This window comes from Ahaetulla prasina, chromosome 5 (assembly GCF_028640845.1).
Source record: "Ahaetulla prasina isolate Xishuangbanna chromosome 5, ASM2864084v1, whole genome shotgun sequence".
Taxonomy (NCBI): Eukaryota; Metazoa; Chordata; class Lepidosauria; order Squamata; family Colubridae; genus Ahaetulla; species Ahaetulla prasina.
In genome coordinates, this window is record NC_080543.1 from 86,197,170 (window position 1) to 86,214,693 (window position 17,524).

Genomic DNA, 17,524 nt, shown 5'->3' on the forward strand with positions numbered 1-17,524 from the left:
GCTTTTCATTTTAAAACATTTAGACATAAAATTAAATAGTATTTGCTCACTTTTTTTCTGGTGGGATATAATGGAGATTCAAGTTGGTATGCGAAGTCATTTGATGGTGTCGGGATCTCTCATTGGCTGAAAAAGCTGCATTAATGGCAAAATGCTTTACGTATGATTCCAAGATGGTTATTATATTTGTCTGACATGGCAGTTTCACAAGCTAAATTAAAAGGAAACAAATTAATTAATTTACACATTCTATGTTCATACTTTCAAATAAGCATAGTCTTATACAGACAAAATGGATCTTAAAAAAAAAGTTGGACACCCCCTCACACACCTTGTAGTCAAACCTATTCTCTGCTCTACTGTGACTGGTTTGCTCACTAGCCTACAATCTGGACAAACAAGAACAAACAAATATGATAGGAGTACAGCACATTTTTCATCCCATTAGCTTTATTTTTCTCATTCCTTGTCAAGCCTTGTGTAGCTGGCAAGACCAAAGAATCAACAACACAGATGTCAATAGGCTATACTTAAAGCCAGGGTGGAATAAATACAGAATTCTATAAACAATAATAGCTTCATATACTTGTCCATGCAGTTTGTGAGAATTAGACACAACTGAATGGAGGAAAAGAAATTATGGCTGAATGTCGCCGAGTGGTTTTTCCTACTTTTCTCAATAGTTGCCCTTGAATTGCCTTTTTTGAAATAAACCTGGAACTGACTTGACTCTAGCATTCCCACAATTTCTTGTTCCTTAATCATAGTTAAGGCTTTAAAAGGAAATTTAACAAACTCAAAGATAACAAATATATCAATGGTTATTACTCTCAGTTCTATTTCCAGGGTAAGAAATGCTTCAAATATCAGTTGCAGGGAAACCACAGCAGGAGACGGATATGTCTTCATTTCCTGTTTGTGAGCTGCCTACAGGCAATTGGTAAGTCCGTTACTGGTTGCCTGTAGAAACCATAAACAAAATGCTAAACTAAGATGGACGTTGGCCAGGCCAGAAGGGCCAGTCTTAGATTTTCTATCATTAAAACTCAGAGATCAGAAAGTCAGAAAAGTTGCAATAAGAATAAAAATAAAAGGGTGAGTTCATAGATTTAGAATTAAGAAACAAGCTGCCTTTCTGTTTTCACTAAGGAAACCGAGTTTACACTTTTCTCATATAAGTATTAGGTCCTTATTTTTTTCCAGTTTAGTAGCCTAATTTAAGGCAAGATATGAAGTTTCTTTCTTGTTGATATCATATGATTGATAAGGAAATGAATTAATTCAGATAAATAAGAAATTACTTCAATGTATTTAATAAGATAAAATCTATTTTTCCTTGACAACATCCAAGAATTTTAATGTACCAATGCTACCCCTATGCCACCTCAAGGCTAATATGCTCTCAGGGTAGCTGTGGAATAAAAAAAAGGGTGAGTTCATAGATTTAGAATTAAGAAACAAGCTGCCTTTCTGTTTTCACTAAGGAAACCGAGTTTACACTTTTCTCATATAAGTATTAGGTCCTTATTTTTTTCCAGTTTAGTAGCCTAATTTAAGGCAAGATATGAAGTTTCTTTCTTGTTGATATCATATGATTGATAAGGAAATGAATTAATTCAGATAAATAAGAAATTACTTCAATGTATTTAATAAGATAAAATCTATTTTTCCTTGACAACATCCAAGAATTTTAATGTACCAATGCTACCCCTATGCCACCTCAAGGCTAATATGCTCTCAGGGTAGCTGTGGAATAAAAAAGCAATCAAAACGGAGAATCCTGAAGATTTGAATTTACAGTTAATCTACTTCCTTCGAAGTCAGTAAAACAAATTGCTATTAAATTGTATCGAACACTTTTTCACTAGTTTCCATATTTGCTTGCATAGGTTGTACATTTATATACAGTCATCTGGTATCAAATCCTACTGAACTTAATCAGTCTTGTATCTGACAAATTGTGCATGTGATTGTACTGTCAAATAATGTTAATTTTTGCATACAAGTGTTTAATATTACTATAGCCAGTTATTTTAATTTGCATAAAATGTTTCATACCCGCTTTCGTCTGTTAATATAGTAACAATCCTCTTCAAGTTTCTTTTTCAAGATTTCAGGAATTTCAATGTTTATTGCTCTTTCTTCCATATCTCTTTTAGAATGAGTCTCTTGCTCTTCTTTCTGTATCAATATAATCAACATAAAAAAACTTAAATTTACTTATACTGTATTAAATAAAATAGACTTTTAGGAATATTGAAACTGTATAATGAGGCATATATCAAAGCCTGATAAATCCTGAAAGCACAGGTAAGGACCTGCTGCGGATCAAGGCAAAGAGAAACATCCAAAATAGTTTTATTCAAGATAAAAGTCCAATTCTGATCTATATCTTGGTGTTTTCGAATGATATATATCTCAGTGCTTTTACAAAATCTACTTTCTTTTCAGTCTCTTTCCTAATTATCCTTAACATGGATTTTGCCTTTTTTACAGCTATGAGTCAACATCCTTACTGATCTCCTTACAACTCCCAGTCTCATTTTCCTGGTTCATTACAAATAATAGCAATCCATTAAAGGACAAATCCTCTAATCTCCTAAATGCCCCATGACTGTTAAACTTCGTGAAATGCCTTTGACAAGAAACTTTATCAAAGTGTTGTTGAAAGTTAGGCAACGGTCATCCTCCTCTAGGTTCTTACTAATACTTAAAAAAAAATCCTCCAGAAGGTTGGTGAAGCAGGATTCACATTACAAGATCAAACCAATTTTCCTTCCAGCAATTCTTGTTCTTTTCTCTATGTTTAATTTTTTTTAGTTCTTTTTTTATTAACATTCTAACAATTTGTTCAGAAAAGTTAGCTGATCATCATGTAACTTCCCTATCTCCCTGCATCTCCTTGTCTTTTTAAAGAGCAGATAATATACTTCAATTCAAGACATGAATTACACAATGGATATCAGTAATCTGAACATTTCTTTTAAAAATTATTGTCTAGATCGAGGGTCATAGATTAGGGTAAGGAATTTTTCAAAGTTCTGGATCCAGCCCGCAAAACAAAAGTTGTAATAAGTATACATATTCTACAGTGCAAATTTGAACTGATATTAGATAATAAACGTTGCCTTATGGACAAAAAAGTTCACATATTTATAATTTCAAACTAAAATTTAAGATGTGTTATAGATAATTCTTGACTTACAACCATAATTATCTGGAATTTTGGTTGTAAGTCGTTGTGGTCATAAGTTGAATCAAGTGATTGGATTTGGTTTAATGACTGTTTTTGTGATAGTCATTAACTGAATCATTGTAGTTGTTAAGCAAACTACAGTTAAGCAAATCATATGATTTGTCGTAAATTCAAATCCAGCTTATGCAATAGGCATTTTTGCCATTTCTGTAGGATTCTGCAGCTGGCTGTCACGTGACCACAGAACATTGCAAGCCAGTAACATTGAGGACTGTTCATAACTTTGAGTCTATCATAAGTTTGAACAATCACTAATCAATTGGTTGTAAGTCAAGGATAACCTGTAGTTCTGACTAATTTAACAACTCAATATGACATTTTAACCCAAATGTTACAATGTCTCTATATTAACCTGTATTTTTAATAATATTTGTTAACATGAGCCTGAAAATGTGAAAATGTTTTATGAAATCATATGATTTATTGAATGAATTTATTTTATGAAACAAAGGTACTTTTTAATGGCTTCCTTTTTTCCCCAACGGCATCTGCATAACTTAATTATCCGCTCTAAAATTAATATTCTCATTCTTTATACTTAAATTGTTTTGACAAAATTTACGGTATATAAACATACCATTTCTATCTTTTCATCAATGTCACTTTCTTCACTCTTTAGCTCTTCTTCTGTTCCTTCATCACTATCATCATCATCAGAACTACTTATAGCTGTTTAAAAAAGAAATGAATTATCTTTCACATTTAATAACTTGCCACAGTGTTACATTGTTAAATTTCAAAATCAAGATAGCATATTAACTAAAGTTCCTAGCTGAATTACAGAATTTAAACAAACCACAAAAATGCTTAGGCTATTTAACTTCAATGATAGGAATTGGAAGTTTACCTCTACCAAGATGTAGAATGTTACGGAATCTCAATTGGTTTCATGGGGGTATTATGTTGGGTACCACTTTACTGAGAAGCATTTTTAATGACTGAAGCATTAGATAGGTAGGGCAAATTACTTACATCTTGTAAGGTTATTTGAGATTCTTTTGAGCTTGTGGAAGAGACAGAGGAAGCAGATGGGCTCTTCTAGAGCATGAATTCTGCTCCCTGCAAGCTGGATCAATGAATTGTGTGGATGGACAATATGTAGTTAACTTGGGAGATGGTAAACATTTAAGAAAGGGATAATGCCATCAGTCTTGAAAAAAGTGATTACATAATCACTTCTAAACAGATCATCTTTTGATCCAACCATGCAATAACCTGGTCAATATCCAATCTTTTCGATATGGTTTCAGAATTGACACGGAAGGGAAACAGCACTGCGCACCTTAGTGAATAATGGTCTGTATATGGAGGGAGGGAACAGCATTCCTCCTGGTTTCATTGGCATTTGATACTATCTATCATGCTATCCTACTAGAACGCCTAAAGCATTTAAATACTGCAAACACTGTTTTCTATTTGTTTCACTCCTTTAGCAGGTAGCTTCAATTACATGGAGAAGGTAGTTGTTCCAATATGAAATAACACAATTTTGATTTCTTTTCACACTATTTACCATCTACAGGAAGCTACTACAGAAGAAATCTGTTAGTTTGGGACTAGATATCACAATATGTGATATATTGTCATCCCAGAATATTATGAAAATACTGACTTGGTGTCTAGAAAGTCCAAAGCAAGTTGTACAAGACAGAATCCTGTCTATTGTTAAGAATTCTAGCTTTATTTTGGCTTTGATTTGAGCTTCTGGTGGATATAGTGATCCATACCTTAAAAAGCTGGTAATTTGGGATTCTTCTGGATTACAGTTCCAATCAAAGCAACAGATGAAAGATCTGGCCAGGGGTTGTTTTTTTTTTGGCTAACTCTGCTTAATGCAGAGGGCATAGGCAATGATTTGAAGAACAAGAAGAAGAGTCACTATCTAGGCCATGGGTATCAAACTCGCAGCATTATGTTGCCGTCACATGACATTTAGCGACGTTTTCCCCTTCACAGAGCTGGGGTGGGTGTGGCCTGCACATGACACATCTGGCCTGTGGGCTGCCAGTTTGACACCCTGATCTAGCCAGGAAAGTGGGATGTCATGTTATCTGTGGGGCCACCTCCTCCCTCAGGATATTTGCCCATCCACAAGTCAGGCCCCCACTATCAAATGATGTCCATTTATAATGATATGTAGAAATGATCCTGGGAGACAGGAGCAAGCAACATAAATTGGATAATTGGCATGTAAAATAGCAATAGCAATAGAACTTAGATTTAGATACTGTTCCATAGTGCTTCATAGCACTCAGTTTACAAGTGTCAGCATATTGCCCCCAACAATCTGGGTCCTCATTTTATCGACCTCGGAAGGATGAAAGGCTGAGTCTACCTTGAGCTGATCAGGATCTTGGCTGTGGGCAGATTTGCTTGCAATATTGCATTCTAAATACTGCGCCACCAGGGCTCAGTCCACAGAAGGAGAAGGGGAATGGAAAGCATTTCAGAAGGGATCCTCCCTAGTTTTCCAGAGAGTAAAAGGAAAGATGAGGTTACTGTCTTTTTTTACATAAGTGTTTTTTTACATAGGTGGTTTGATGATTGTTAGCTACTTAGGCTATATTGTAGAAGATGGGCAACCATATAACTTTTATGAATATATATATATATATATATATATATATATATATATATATATATATATACATATATGGGTCTTGGCGTATTTGGGTCTTTTCCCGTGTAAGGGTGAAAGTATCTTGGCGACGTTTCGACATGGTCTCACTCGTCATTTTCAGGCTGGTGCTTACGGCTTCATGCTTGTGCAAGCAAAGCATGGTCGGAGCTGCCGTCTCTCTATAAATACTGGTGTGGAGGTGTGGAGTGTTGGCTTTGTTGCTGTAAGCGGGTTGGTTGGCTGTATGATTGCATCTTGATTGGTAGATGGAGTGGATGTTTGCAGATTAGTCTGCTGTTTCGTAGCATCCTGTGTGGGTGTGATCCTAGTTGTGTGCCCATTAGTCTTCTGTGTTGTAATGACCTGGGTAATGGGCTGTGTGGAAACGTCCTGAGTTCTGGTAATGTGACCTCCTGAGTCTTGTGTTGTAATGACCTGGGTTTGCTCGCACAAGCACGAAACCGTAAGCACCAGCCTGAAGATGACGAGTGAGATCTCGTCGAAACATTGCCAAGATACTTTCAACCTTACACGGGAAAAGACCCGAATATGCCAAGACCTACATACCTATACCCGTGAAAACTTACGAATATATATACATACACATATACATATACATACATACATACATCAACACTGTCAGACTATTTACTGAATCTGCACTACTATTACTCGTTTCATAGTTCCCATCACCAATCTCTTTCCATTTATGACTGTATGACTATAACTTGTTGCTGGCAATCCTTATGATTTATATTGATATATTGACCATCAATTGTGTTGTAAATGTTGTACCTTGATGAACGTATCTTTTCTTTTATGTACACTGACAGCATATGCACCAAGACAAATTCCTTGTGTGTCCAATCACACTTGGCCAATAAAATTCTATTCTATTCTATTCTATTCTACATACATACATATATATACATATATACATAATAAAAATTAATAAACCTAGGTTATCCATCTGGTACTGTTGACAAATGCCTACATTTTGCTGAATATTTTAGTGCTTTGACTCTTTTCCTGAAATACATTTACTTTCAAAACCTGAACTCGGAAATCTTGTAAAACTTCTTTAAAGAACACTTGTTCAATAATATATAAAATAAGTGACCCAAAAAGAATCCCAGAGTATACATTTAGTATGTTCATTAGTATCTTTAATGTACTGGTTAAATTCAATTATCCAAGTAGATATTAAAAAGAGAAAACATTCCACAGGTCTATATCTATTTATATTTACAATTTATATAGTACAATATATATTTAAATTTATATTACAATTTAAACTACAACTATCTTAATCAACATTTCTTTTAAGTTGCAAGTACCTGTGGAAGAGAATGTAACCATTTTCCTGCTTATTAACTATAGTAATATTTAATTATTATATACAATTTTTAATTAGATGGAACAAGCATCCTCTATAAGCCAACTTACAATTTTCACTAGTCTTTTCATTCTCTTCAGTAGGAAGGAGCTTCAGTACAGAATCAACACCTGGCAATCTGCAACGCCCTTTCTTTCCTTTTCTTCTCCTAAAGAAGATAGAAGATAGACTACCATTTAGCTAACATGATTTTTTACATGCTTTAAAGCAGTAAAAGTAAAAATTAGGACTGAGAAAAGGGGGCATATTTGTGTCTTTCTCTGAACATAAAAATATAGTTTTCCAATATACAAGGGTCAATTCATACACAATACAAATTACAGTAACATATCTTCTTTTTCTCTCTCCATAGTTTACCATTGATCAGAGCCTAGTTTACTTTTGTCTAATAATCTATTATGTTATCTAAGCCAAAATAAAATCATTATTTTAAGAATTAATAAAAATAAAACAGCAGGATAAATCAGAAAGTAATTCATTCTTCCAGAAGAACAGCAAAAAAGGAAAACTTGTCTTGTTTTTCTACCTGCTACTAATAAGCATTCTCCCCATTTTATAAAACTCCTAATCAGAAATGATTTTCCTGCCATTATATCAGCAATGTGACCTTATAAGGCTGTGCTGGAGAACCTTTGGCACATGTGCCCCAGGTGGCACACAGAGCCCTCTCTGTGGGCACGCTCACCATCACCAGCTGCTCTTCTGGTTTCCAACTGGTCTTCGCAGGAGCCAGAGCGCTGGAAACCGGCCTGAAAACAGCCTGAAAAATGGCCTGAAGATGGCCCGGAAAACAGCCAAAAACAGGCATTCGCATGCCGGTGAGCTGGTCTTTGGATTTCCAGTGCGCGCACATGCACACATATGCATGCGCATTCAGGTTTGCCACTCGGTGCCGAAAAGGTTTGCCATCAGTGTTATAAAGGCACCAAATATTTTACAGTACAAAATATTGTATGCTTTAAAATAACAGTAAAAATAATCTGTACTTATAGAATAGCTACAGCAGATATCCAAAATTAAAGACACTGCAGTTGATACTGAAATTAAGTCATCTGAAAATGACGTAATCTATTTTTAAAAAAGTGTTAACCATATTTGGTCCTTACATGCGAGCCACAGCTTTTCTTGCCAATTTGCGCTGTAATCTGCGGTTTTCATCAGTATCACGAAGTACATGATCTTCAGCTGCCCATCTGTCCCAACTATTTTTTAAAAAAAATCAATAATAAAATATTTTATTATAGAGAATGTCTACCAAGTTGACTGAATGTATCAGATAAACAGCAAATGAATTTGAACGTTATCGTGCATATATCTCCTAAGCTCTCAACTAATCTTAAGTAGCACTCCGTATGAGCAGGTAAGATACATTGATTCCATTAATACAGGTGGTCCTCAATAGTTATCATTTAAACATTGATGTTACTATACAAATGGCATAAACCATTTGAAGATTTTTAAAAGTTAAGATAAAATTAACAGAATTGCCTTATTACAATTATGTAAGGCCATCTAGGGAGTTGTTGAGATAGAAATTTGATTTGCATATAAAATCTGACGAATCAAGATTTCAAATGACTTAAAAATAAAGACAGAAACATGCTGGCAACCAGGGTACTATGTAGATTAGTATGCAGATTAATTACCATGGACTTATGATTTAGCAGCACTTTGTACCAGCAGAAGCTTCCAAATCAATTTTAAAGTCAATCAGAAGAGTCCAAGCTTCATCTAGAGTAGTATGGATTATATCTGAATTACTAATTGTCTCCTATTTGGGAATATGTGATTTTTTAATTTAAATATATGCTCACCTTCTATTCCAACCATTAAAATGGATCAGATATTCTGGGACCTTTCTTCCTTTCTCATCTTTTCCAATAACAATATCAACAATCTAAAAATCAAACACATGTATGCTTATACAAACACTTTTATAGGCAGGCACTCAAATTATTAAAATCCTTTTTTACAATTCAATGGCTTATAACATAGGAGTCTAAGCAAAGTAATTAAGAACATATCCCACCACTTCATTTTAAAAGATTATATTTCAGAGATTAAATGCAGTATTTGGATGCAATAACATCTCTCCATTACAAAAAAATTAAACTGTCCAGAATAAACTACCCCAATTTGCAACAAAAATAAAATAAATAACTGTATTGAGTTTTGGTATTTACTTCCTTTAGAAGTCAGAAAGGGATAGGTGATTGAAGTGAGCAAAGGTGTGATAACATCACACAGCCTGCCACAGCAATATTTCCATAATGATATCACAACCTGTTATTTGGGTGTTATTGTGATGTGTGTCATATTCTATAGAACGGATCCAAGAACATTATCAACAGGCAATTTATCTGAATATAAATTGTCAAAAGTTGTTTTTCAGTTATACGTTTGTTCCAAATATGAATTAATTGCTACTTGTCACTGGATTTTCAAAATGTTATTTCTTACCTACTTTAAGAAATTCATTAACTCCCCTCCCAAATAGTAGAAATAATACCAATTTGCTTTAAAAACTGTTTATTTTGAAAAACTATTATGTACGATTGACGCATCTATACTATTGATATATTAAGCGTATATAAACTAAATCCTGTTGTAAAGTCCATATTATCCCTGCTTCATTTTATTCCCAAGCAAGCCAGATGACAAGAATCCAGTAAGGGAGCGGTTCCCAGCTCCCGGGTTGCAGCCCACTGCTACGCCATGGCCTATTCAGAACTGGGCTGCTCGAGCAGCAGGTCGGCGTCAATACATGTGCAGCTCAACTTGTGTGAGCGGCAGGCTGGCATGCATGCACACACACACACACACAGGTCATCTTCCACAAGTCAAGCTGCGTGCACGTGTGCCAGCCCACTGCTAGTGCAGCCTGATTTCCCTCTCCCCACCTCAGTTGGGCCACCAAATCGCAAAGGTTGGGGACTGCTGCAGTAAGTGAAGCATCACTCCTCATCAAGCTCAGCCTTCATGATTAAGTAAAAATCAATTGCTTCTTCTTGGAATATTCTTGATGTTTCTTCACTTATTTATTATCCTACCTTTATTATTTGAAACCTTTCAGGCTATATTTGGCCCATATGAAGTGGTTCCTGGAATTCAGGCATCTCACTTTGAAGCAAATTCTGTACAGATTATAGAGGTGGAAGGGATCTTAAAAGTCTTCTAGTCCAACCCACCCTGTTCAAACAGGAGATCCTGTATCATTTCAGACAAATGATTATCCAATCTTTTCTTTAAAACCTGCAGTGATGGAGGACCCACAACTTCTGAAAGCAAGCGGTTCCGTGAATTAATTGTTCTGTCATGAAATTTCAGCTAAGTTCTAGGTTGTCTTGTATTTTCTGTTATGGATTGCACCAGTAGAAGCTAAACCAATTTCGTTGTATACATGATGTACAATAACAGTGAAGGCTATTTTTTTTATTATTATTATTACTATTATTATTTCTCTCCTTGATGAATTCCCATTCATTGCTTCTTGTCCTGCCTTCAGGTGCTTTGGATAATAGATTGAAGCCCTCTTTTTTTATGGTAGCCCCTCAAATATTGGAACGCTGTTATTATGTCATCTCTAGTCCTTTTCATTAAACTAGATATACACAATTCCTCCGAAGGTAAGTAGTAAGGCAGCTCCACTACCCTCATCCCCACCCTAGCTTAATTTTTAACCCATGCATCCTGGAGTGGGTGGAGTCTTAATTAGGGCGGGATCTTAATATTGTGGGGGTAGGCTTATATTGGGCGCACATGTAAAAATCAAGCTAGGACTTACTGAGTAGGTCGTATTTTAGGGGCAACACGGTATACACACACACACAAATATATATATTCGTTCTTATGATTTGATGCTTTAAAATGGAGATGAGCACTGCCCCCTAAAGTTGGGAACGACTAGTACACATGTGCGAGGGGAACCTTTACATACATACATATAAAAAGGTAAAGGTTCCCCTCGCACATACGTGCTAGTCGTTGCCGACTCTAGGCGGCGGTGCTCATCTCCGTTTCAAAGCCGAAGAGCCAGCACTGTCCAAAGACGTCTCCGTGGTCATGTGGCCGGCATGACTCAACGCCAAAGGCGCACGGAACGCTGTTACCTTCCCACCAAAGGTGGTTCCTATTTTTTCTACTTGCATTTTTACGTGCTTTCGAAACTGCTAGGTTGGCAGAAGTTGGGACAAGTAACGGGAGCTCACCCCATTACACGGCAGCACTAGGGATTCGAACTGCCGAGCTGCCGACCTTTCGATCAACAAGCTCAACGTCCTAGCTCCTGAGCCACCACGTCCCACCATACATACATATACATATGTATGTATGTATGTATCATGTTTCCCCGAAAATAAAACCCTGTCTTATATTTTTTTGAACCCCAAAATAAGCACTTGGCCTTATTTTTGGGGACGTCTTATTATTTTGGGGCGTGTGGAGCAAGATGGGGCTCCTTTTGCTGTCTTACCTGATTTCCAGCTCTGCATTTAAATTTTTTCAGGGAGGGCTTCTTTTCAGGGGGAGGCTTATTTTAGCGCATGCGCTCAAAAGCCCGATTGGGCTTATTATCAGGTAATGTCTTATTTTCAGGAAAACAGGGTATGTGTATATGAGATAAAGCATCAAATCATTAGAATGAACAATATTTTGTGAAAATGGGTTGATGGGGACTAATTAGTGCATTTATCATGAAGATGAATATTGCTTTGTTGTAGACCCTGAAACTGTTATTGGTGCACATGATGCACTACAATTGTAGCACTGCATGCCATATAAACCCAGGACACATACTGTAGTGTTTTTCGCTTTCCAAGAGACTAAGAGTGGAATGGAATGTGGGAGGCCTATGTTTTACACCTGCTGTCAAATCTATTCTATAACATTGCCTCCACAAGACAATTATTTTGCCCTTGAATTTCATTCCCAAAATCATAGGTGGTCTGCTGGGTGAACCATGATTAAGCAAAGTGTTAAGAATATAGTCAAGTGCAAGCCACAATACTCTGAAATGAAAACTCATTTTCTTTTTAAAAAAGCTTGCATACCAGTAACCAATTAGCAAAAATGGCATTGGGACTGAATAGATATTAAGCCAGGGAACAAAAATAAAAAATCCATTGCCAATTAACCAGAAGAGAAAAAACCTGGCATTCTATGTCTGAAAGCAGTTTTAATATACACTATTGAGCGAACAGGCATGAAATGCCACAGGCAGTTCAACTGTGTGCATTAAACTGCATTGTATCTGGACTGTACTATAAACAAAATACCTTATTACCAAGCGTTTGCCTCTGATTAGGCACCGAAGAACCTGCTTATCTTACACTCACCAGAAAATAAAAGAGCAATCAAATTGTTACCTACACACAGCGTTTGCCTATTGTACCCGACCATTTACTAGTGTTATCCCTGAGGATCACACTAGTTTTAAATGCACATCCTAAAGGGATTGGTGGCCCTTTTGCAACAAACACGATTAGGCATGGATGGAGAGAGAAAGGAGAAGCTTTCTTTCTTTCATTCGGGGCCATCTCTTCCCTTATCCGGTGCCGTACATTTTCCTGCAGCGCCCGTTTCGAAGAGAGGCATCCGCAATCTTAATAATTTTAAATCCTACTTTTTTTTTTTTTAAGAGGGAGAAACGGAAATGGAAGAGAGCTGCTTCCTCTTTCCGAGCTCCTGTCAGAAGCCTCGCAAGTGGCAACAACGACACAAACAACGCCCGGAAGCGCCAGAGAGAAGGAGGCGGCTTCCGTTAGGAGGCGGCGGTTGGCGCGCGGGAAAAGAAGGGCCGCGCGCTGAGCGGAGAAATCCCACCTTGGCATCATAAAGCACCTTCGCCTTGGTCGGGTCCGGCTCGAAGCAAAGAACTCTCTCGCCTTTGTGGAATTTAAATTTCATTCCCCGCGAGGTCATTTGCTCATCATGGCGAAAGGCAAAGCTAGCCACGCCCCCCAGGGGAATGGGGAGAGGGAGGCGCAGCGCGGGCCGCCCAACTCCTGCTAATACTCCGCGAGGAAGGCGTCCTCGGGGCGCAGGCCCACGCGAGCCGAAAGAAACGGGCTGGTTTTATCTTCGCGTGCGGCGTTGAGTGTCGGGCGAATGCCTTCGTGCGGAGAACCGGTCGTCCCAGAGTGCTTACCTCGGACCATGGGAAGGCCGCCTCTTTCCTCGGAAGTACAGTCTTAGTCTAAATCCAGTTTCGAAGCTGTGTACGAAGTAGAGATCCTTGAAATAAAGGAAAAGAGCCAGCACCGTCTCCATTTGAGTTCCTCGGCTGAATAACAGTTGAAAAGGACCTTGGAGGTCTTCCAGTCCAACCCCATGCTCAGGCAGGAGACCCTATATCATTTCAAACAAATGGTTGCCCAGTCGCTTCTTAAACACTTCCGGTGTTGGAGCATTTACAACTTCTGGAGGCAAGTCGTTCCACTGATTAATTGTTCTCACTGTCAGGAAATTTCTCCTTAGTTCTAGCTTGCTTCTCTCCTTGATTAGTTTCCATTCATTGTTTCCTGTTCTGCCTTCTTGTGCTTTGGAGAATAAGTTGTCACCCACCCCTCTTCTTCGTGGCAGCCCCTCAAACATTGGAACACGGCTATCATGTCACCCCTAGCCTCCCGTCCCCCAATCATCTTTGTTGCTCTTCTCTTCACTCTTTCCAGAGTCTCAACATCTTTTTTTATATCGTGACTAAAACTATGCACTGTTCCAGTTATGGTCTTACCAATGGATTATAAAGTGATGCTAGGATATTGTGATCTTGATTCATCCTGTTAATGCAGCCTAGGACTGCATTGGCTTTTGGCAGCTTTTTTGGCAGCGGCAGCTGCTGGCTCTTATTCAAGTGATTGTCCATCAGGATTCTAGCTAAATCAAGACAGTTAGTACTATTGAGCAGGGTACCACCTATTCTATGGCTGTGCATTTGGTTTTTCTTGCCTAAATGTAGACCCTTACTTTTTTCATTGAATGTCATTTTGTTAGATAGGGTCCAATATTCAAATCTGTCAAGATCTTTCTACATCTTGAGCCTATCTTCTGGAGTGTTGGCTATGCCAGTTTGGTGTCATCTGCAAATTTGATGAGTTCACCTATTCCCTTATCTAAATCTTACGAAGATTTTGAAAATTTTGGTCTAAGGCAGAGCTTTGAGTTACTGCACTGCAAGCTTCCCTCCATGTAAATTCAGTTCCATTAAGTACTACTATTGGGCATGGTTCAGTGGTAGGTTGCTACTGGTTCTCCTGGTTCAGGAGAGACAAAGCGCGTGCGTGAAACGAACCAGTGGTAACACCGGTTAGAACCCATCACTGGAGTGGTTGGTCAGCCAGTTACAAATCCATCTCGGGGTGATGCTATCTAACTCACATTTTTCTATTTTATCAAGTAGGTTGTGGTCTTTATCAAATACCTTACTGAAGTCCAAGTAAATGATATCCACAGCAATTTGCTGCTCCACTAATTTTGTCACATTGTCAAAGAATGCAATAAGATTTGTCTGGCATGATCTGTTTTTGAGAAATCAATATTGCCTTCTAATTATGACTTTGTTTGCCTCTAGGTATTTGCAGATTTGTTACTTGATTATATTTTCCAGAATCTTCCCTCTTGCTGTATATTCCATTCATGAGTTTCATCCCAAGTTTTGGTAATAGCAACAATATGGTACCTGCCCTCATGTACTTGGATTTCTAGTTTACCTTTATTCCTCATACTGAAACAGATGTGAATATAATAAAGAACAGATGCATAACAGTGTCTTAATTGTCAACCTCAGTAGCTATTAATGCTACTGTGCTAATATTTTTAGTCAAGTTACTTGAATTCTTTGGATGAGTTAATATAGATTGTAGCAAAATCAACAGAGCAGATAAAAATTTAAAAAATGCAAGTCAAAGCTTCTAATCTAAAGTTCTTGGTTTTATTATGTTGATAGCAATAGCACTTAGACTTATATACTGCTTCACAGTGCTTTACAGCCCTCTCTAAGTGGTTTACAGAGTTGGCATATTGCTCCCAACAATCTGAGTCCTCATTTTACTGACCTGGGAAGGATGGAAGGCTGATTCAACCTTGAGCCAGAGAGAATCGAACTGCTGGCAGCTGGAAGTCAGCAGAAGTAGCATGCAGTACTGCATTTTAACCATTGTTCCACCACAGCTCTGATAATGGGTAATATGTGGATATGAGATAAAATTTACTTAATAGTTCAGTTCTGTAAATTTTAAGAGTCCATTCATCTTGGAAAAAATTAGTTAAGTTCAGATTGATTGGAATTTTATTGAATTACCTTACTCTATAGGGAATCAGAGTAATCGGAGTAAAGAAATCAGAACATCTTAAGGATACATGTTGGGAGTACTGACTTTGACATTAGTTAATAATCAGAGTTACTCTGTGTCTTACACAATTTACTTGTCTGCCCTAAAGCATCTGATGTTCCTTTGATGTAAAGTGACCCATTCCAGTCCATTTGATTTCTTTGGTTCCAAGATGGCTAATGTTCATTCAATCTTAACATTTCTGCTCTGAAAACATTAAATTAGCTGAACAATGGAAAAAATGATGCTTTTGAATTGTGGTGCTGAATAAAATTTTTGAGAATACCTTGAATCACAAGAACAAATCTCTCTCTATATATAAAAGCAAAAACCACTTATGCCGTAATCATGAAATCTCCAGAACTGTAAAGCCTACAAACTTGAAATTTGCCACATATTGGCTTCTAGGTGCTCACTAAGAAAGGATTTTTCAAAATGACCATCAGGGGCATTAGTATTTCCTCTATTATGATTAACATGCTGTGATGCTAAGGAGTTCTATTCCCCCTCCCCACCTGAAAAGAAATTGTTCCAAATGCAAAACACAAGCAGGGGAGAGGAGTTTCAGTTTCAGTTTTACTTTCACAGCAGGAAGCAGCTTTAATATAGAACACTTAAGCTAAACCACAGCCAGGCTCCTTCCTGTCTCCTTGCTCACACAGCAAATACTGCTTCACTTTCCAAACAGCCCTCTGATAAGGAGTTCTACGCCCCCTCCCCACCTGAAAAGAAATCTGTTCCAAATGCAAAACAAGCAGAAGTTTCATTTTTACTTTCACAGCAGCAAGCAGGGGATAGGATAGGGGAGGCTTCTGTGGGGCAAGCCTGAGGGAGAGAAGGGGATAGGATAGGGGAGGCTTCTGTGGGGCAAGGCTGAGGGAGAGAAGGATAGGATAGGATAGGCTTCTGTGGGGCAAGGCTGAGGAAAAGAAGGATAGGATAGGAGACGTTTCTGTGGGGCAAGGCTGAGGGAGAGAAGGTGGATAGGATAGGATAGGCTTCTGTGGAACAAGGCTGAGGGAGGGAAAGGGAGAGGAGAGGCCAATCAGGATCGAAAATTACTCATTAATTTTCAAGCTTTAACTGTCAATTTATCAAGCCCCATCACAGTTTCGTAGCAAAGCAGGGGTATCCTGTTAGTAATTCAATACAATAAATCTAGCAGCTCACTGCAAAGCATTAATAAAAGCTTAAATACTTTGGACACATAATGTAAAGGCACAAATCAATGGAAAAGTTAAACATTGAAAAATTATTTGGAAAAATTGAAGGCAATTGAAAAAGAAGAAGACAGAAGAGACCACGTACTGATGGCACAGGTATTTACACATGAGTTTACAAGAACTTATAGAAGTAGTTGCTAACAGACTTCCTGGCTAAATAAAGTCTTGGGTTATGAAAATTTGGAAGCAACTGAATAAAGAAAAAAAGGGTCTATAACTGGCAGATTTACAAGTAACAGAAAGGATTCTCATTTTTTAAAAAGCCTGTTTAGCCATGCATAGGCATTAGGAGTATTAAAACATAGATTATACAGGTAATTCTTAACTTACAATTCATTTAGTGACCAAAGTTACAGCACTAAAAAAAGTGACATGACCATTTTTTATACTTAAGACTATTTCAGCATCCCCATGGTCACATGATTTATATTCAGATGCTTGGAAACCGACTCACATTTATGACAGTTGCAATGTCCCAGGGTCATTTGATCCCCTTTGGCGACCTGACCAGCAAAGCCAGATTTAGGGGAAACTAGATTTAGTTAACTGATTATTTTATTTATTTATTTATTATTTTATATTATTTATAATTATTTTATTTTTATTTATTTAGTTTGTCACAAGCATGTATGAGAAAACAAGTATAAGTATGAACATATAAACATATAAGTATAAACAGGTATAAGTATATACATAAGGAAT

General features: G+C 37.4%; 1 protein-coding gene across 4 annotated transcripts in view; it reads right to left on the reverse strand.

The window, feature by feature from the left end:
• The window catches only part of MSL3 (MSL complex subunit 3), a 31,662-nt gene extending 16,065 nt beyond the window's left edge, over positions 1–15,597 (reverse strand). For 2 of the 4 annotated variants that reach the window (XM_058184513.1, XM_058184511.1), the window contains exons 1-7: positions 13,093–13,221; positions 9,087–9,169; positions 8,379–8,474; positions 7,323–7,420; positions 3,834–3,925; positions 2,059–2,181; positions 51–211 (exon numbers count right to left, since the gene is read on the reverse strand). In XM_058184513.1, the coding sequence (XP_058040496.1) occupies positions 51–211; positions 2,059–2,181; positions 3,834–3,925; positions 7,323–7,420; positions 8,379–8,474; positions 9,087–9,169; positions 13,093–13,191 (752 nt within the window). In that variant the 5' untranslated portion in view covers positions 13,192–13,221. Of the gene's footprint in view, positions 1–50; positions 212–2,058; positions 2,182–3,833; positions 3,926–7,322; positions 7,421–8,378; positions 8,475–9,086; positions 9,170–13,092; positions 13,222–13,417 lie in introns of those variants that run through there. The other 2 variants (XM_058184514.1, XM_058184512.1) reach the window with 2 other exon arrangements.
• Between the last annotated feature and the right edge of the window lie 1,927 nt (positions 15,598–17,524).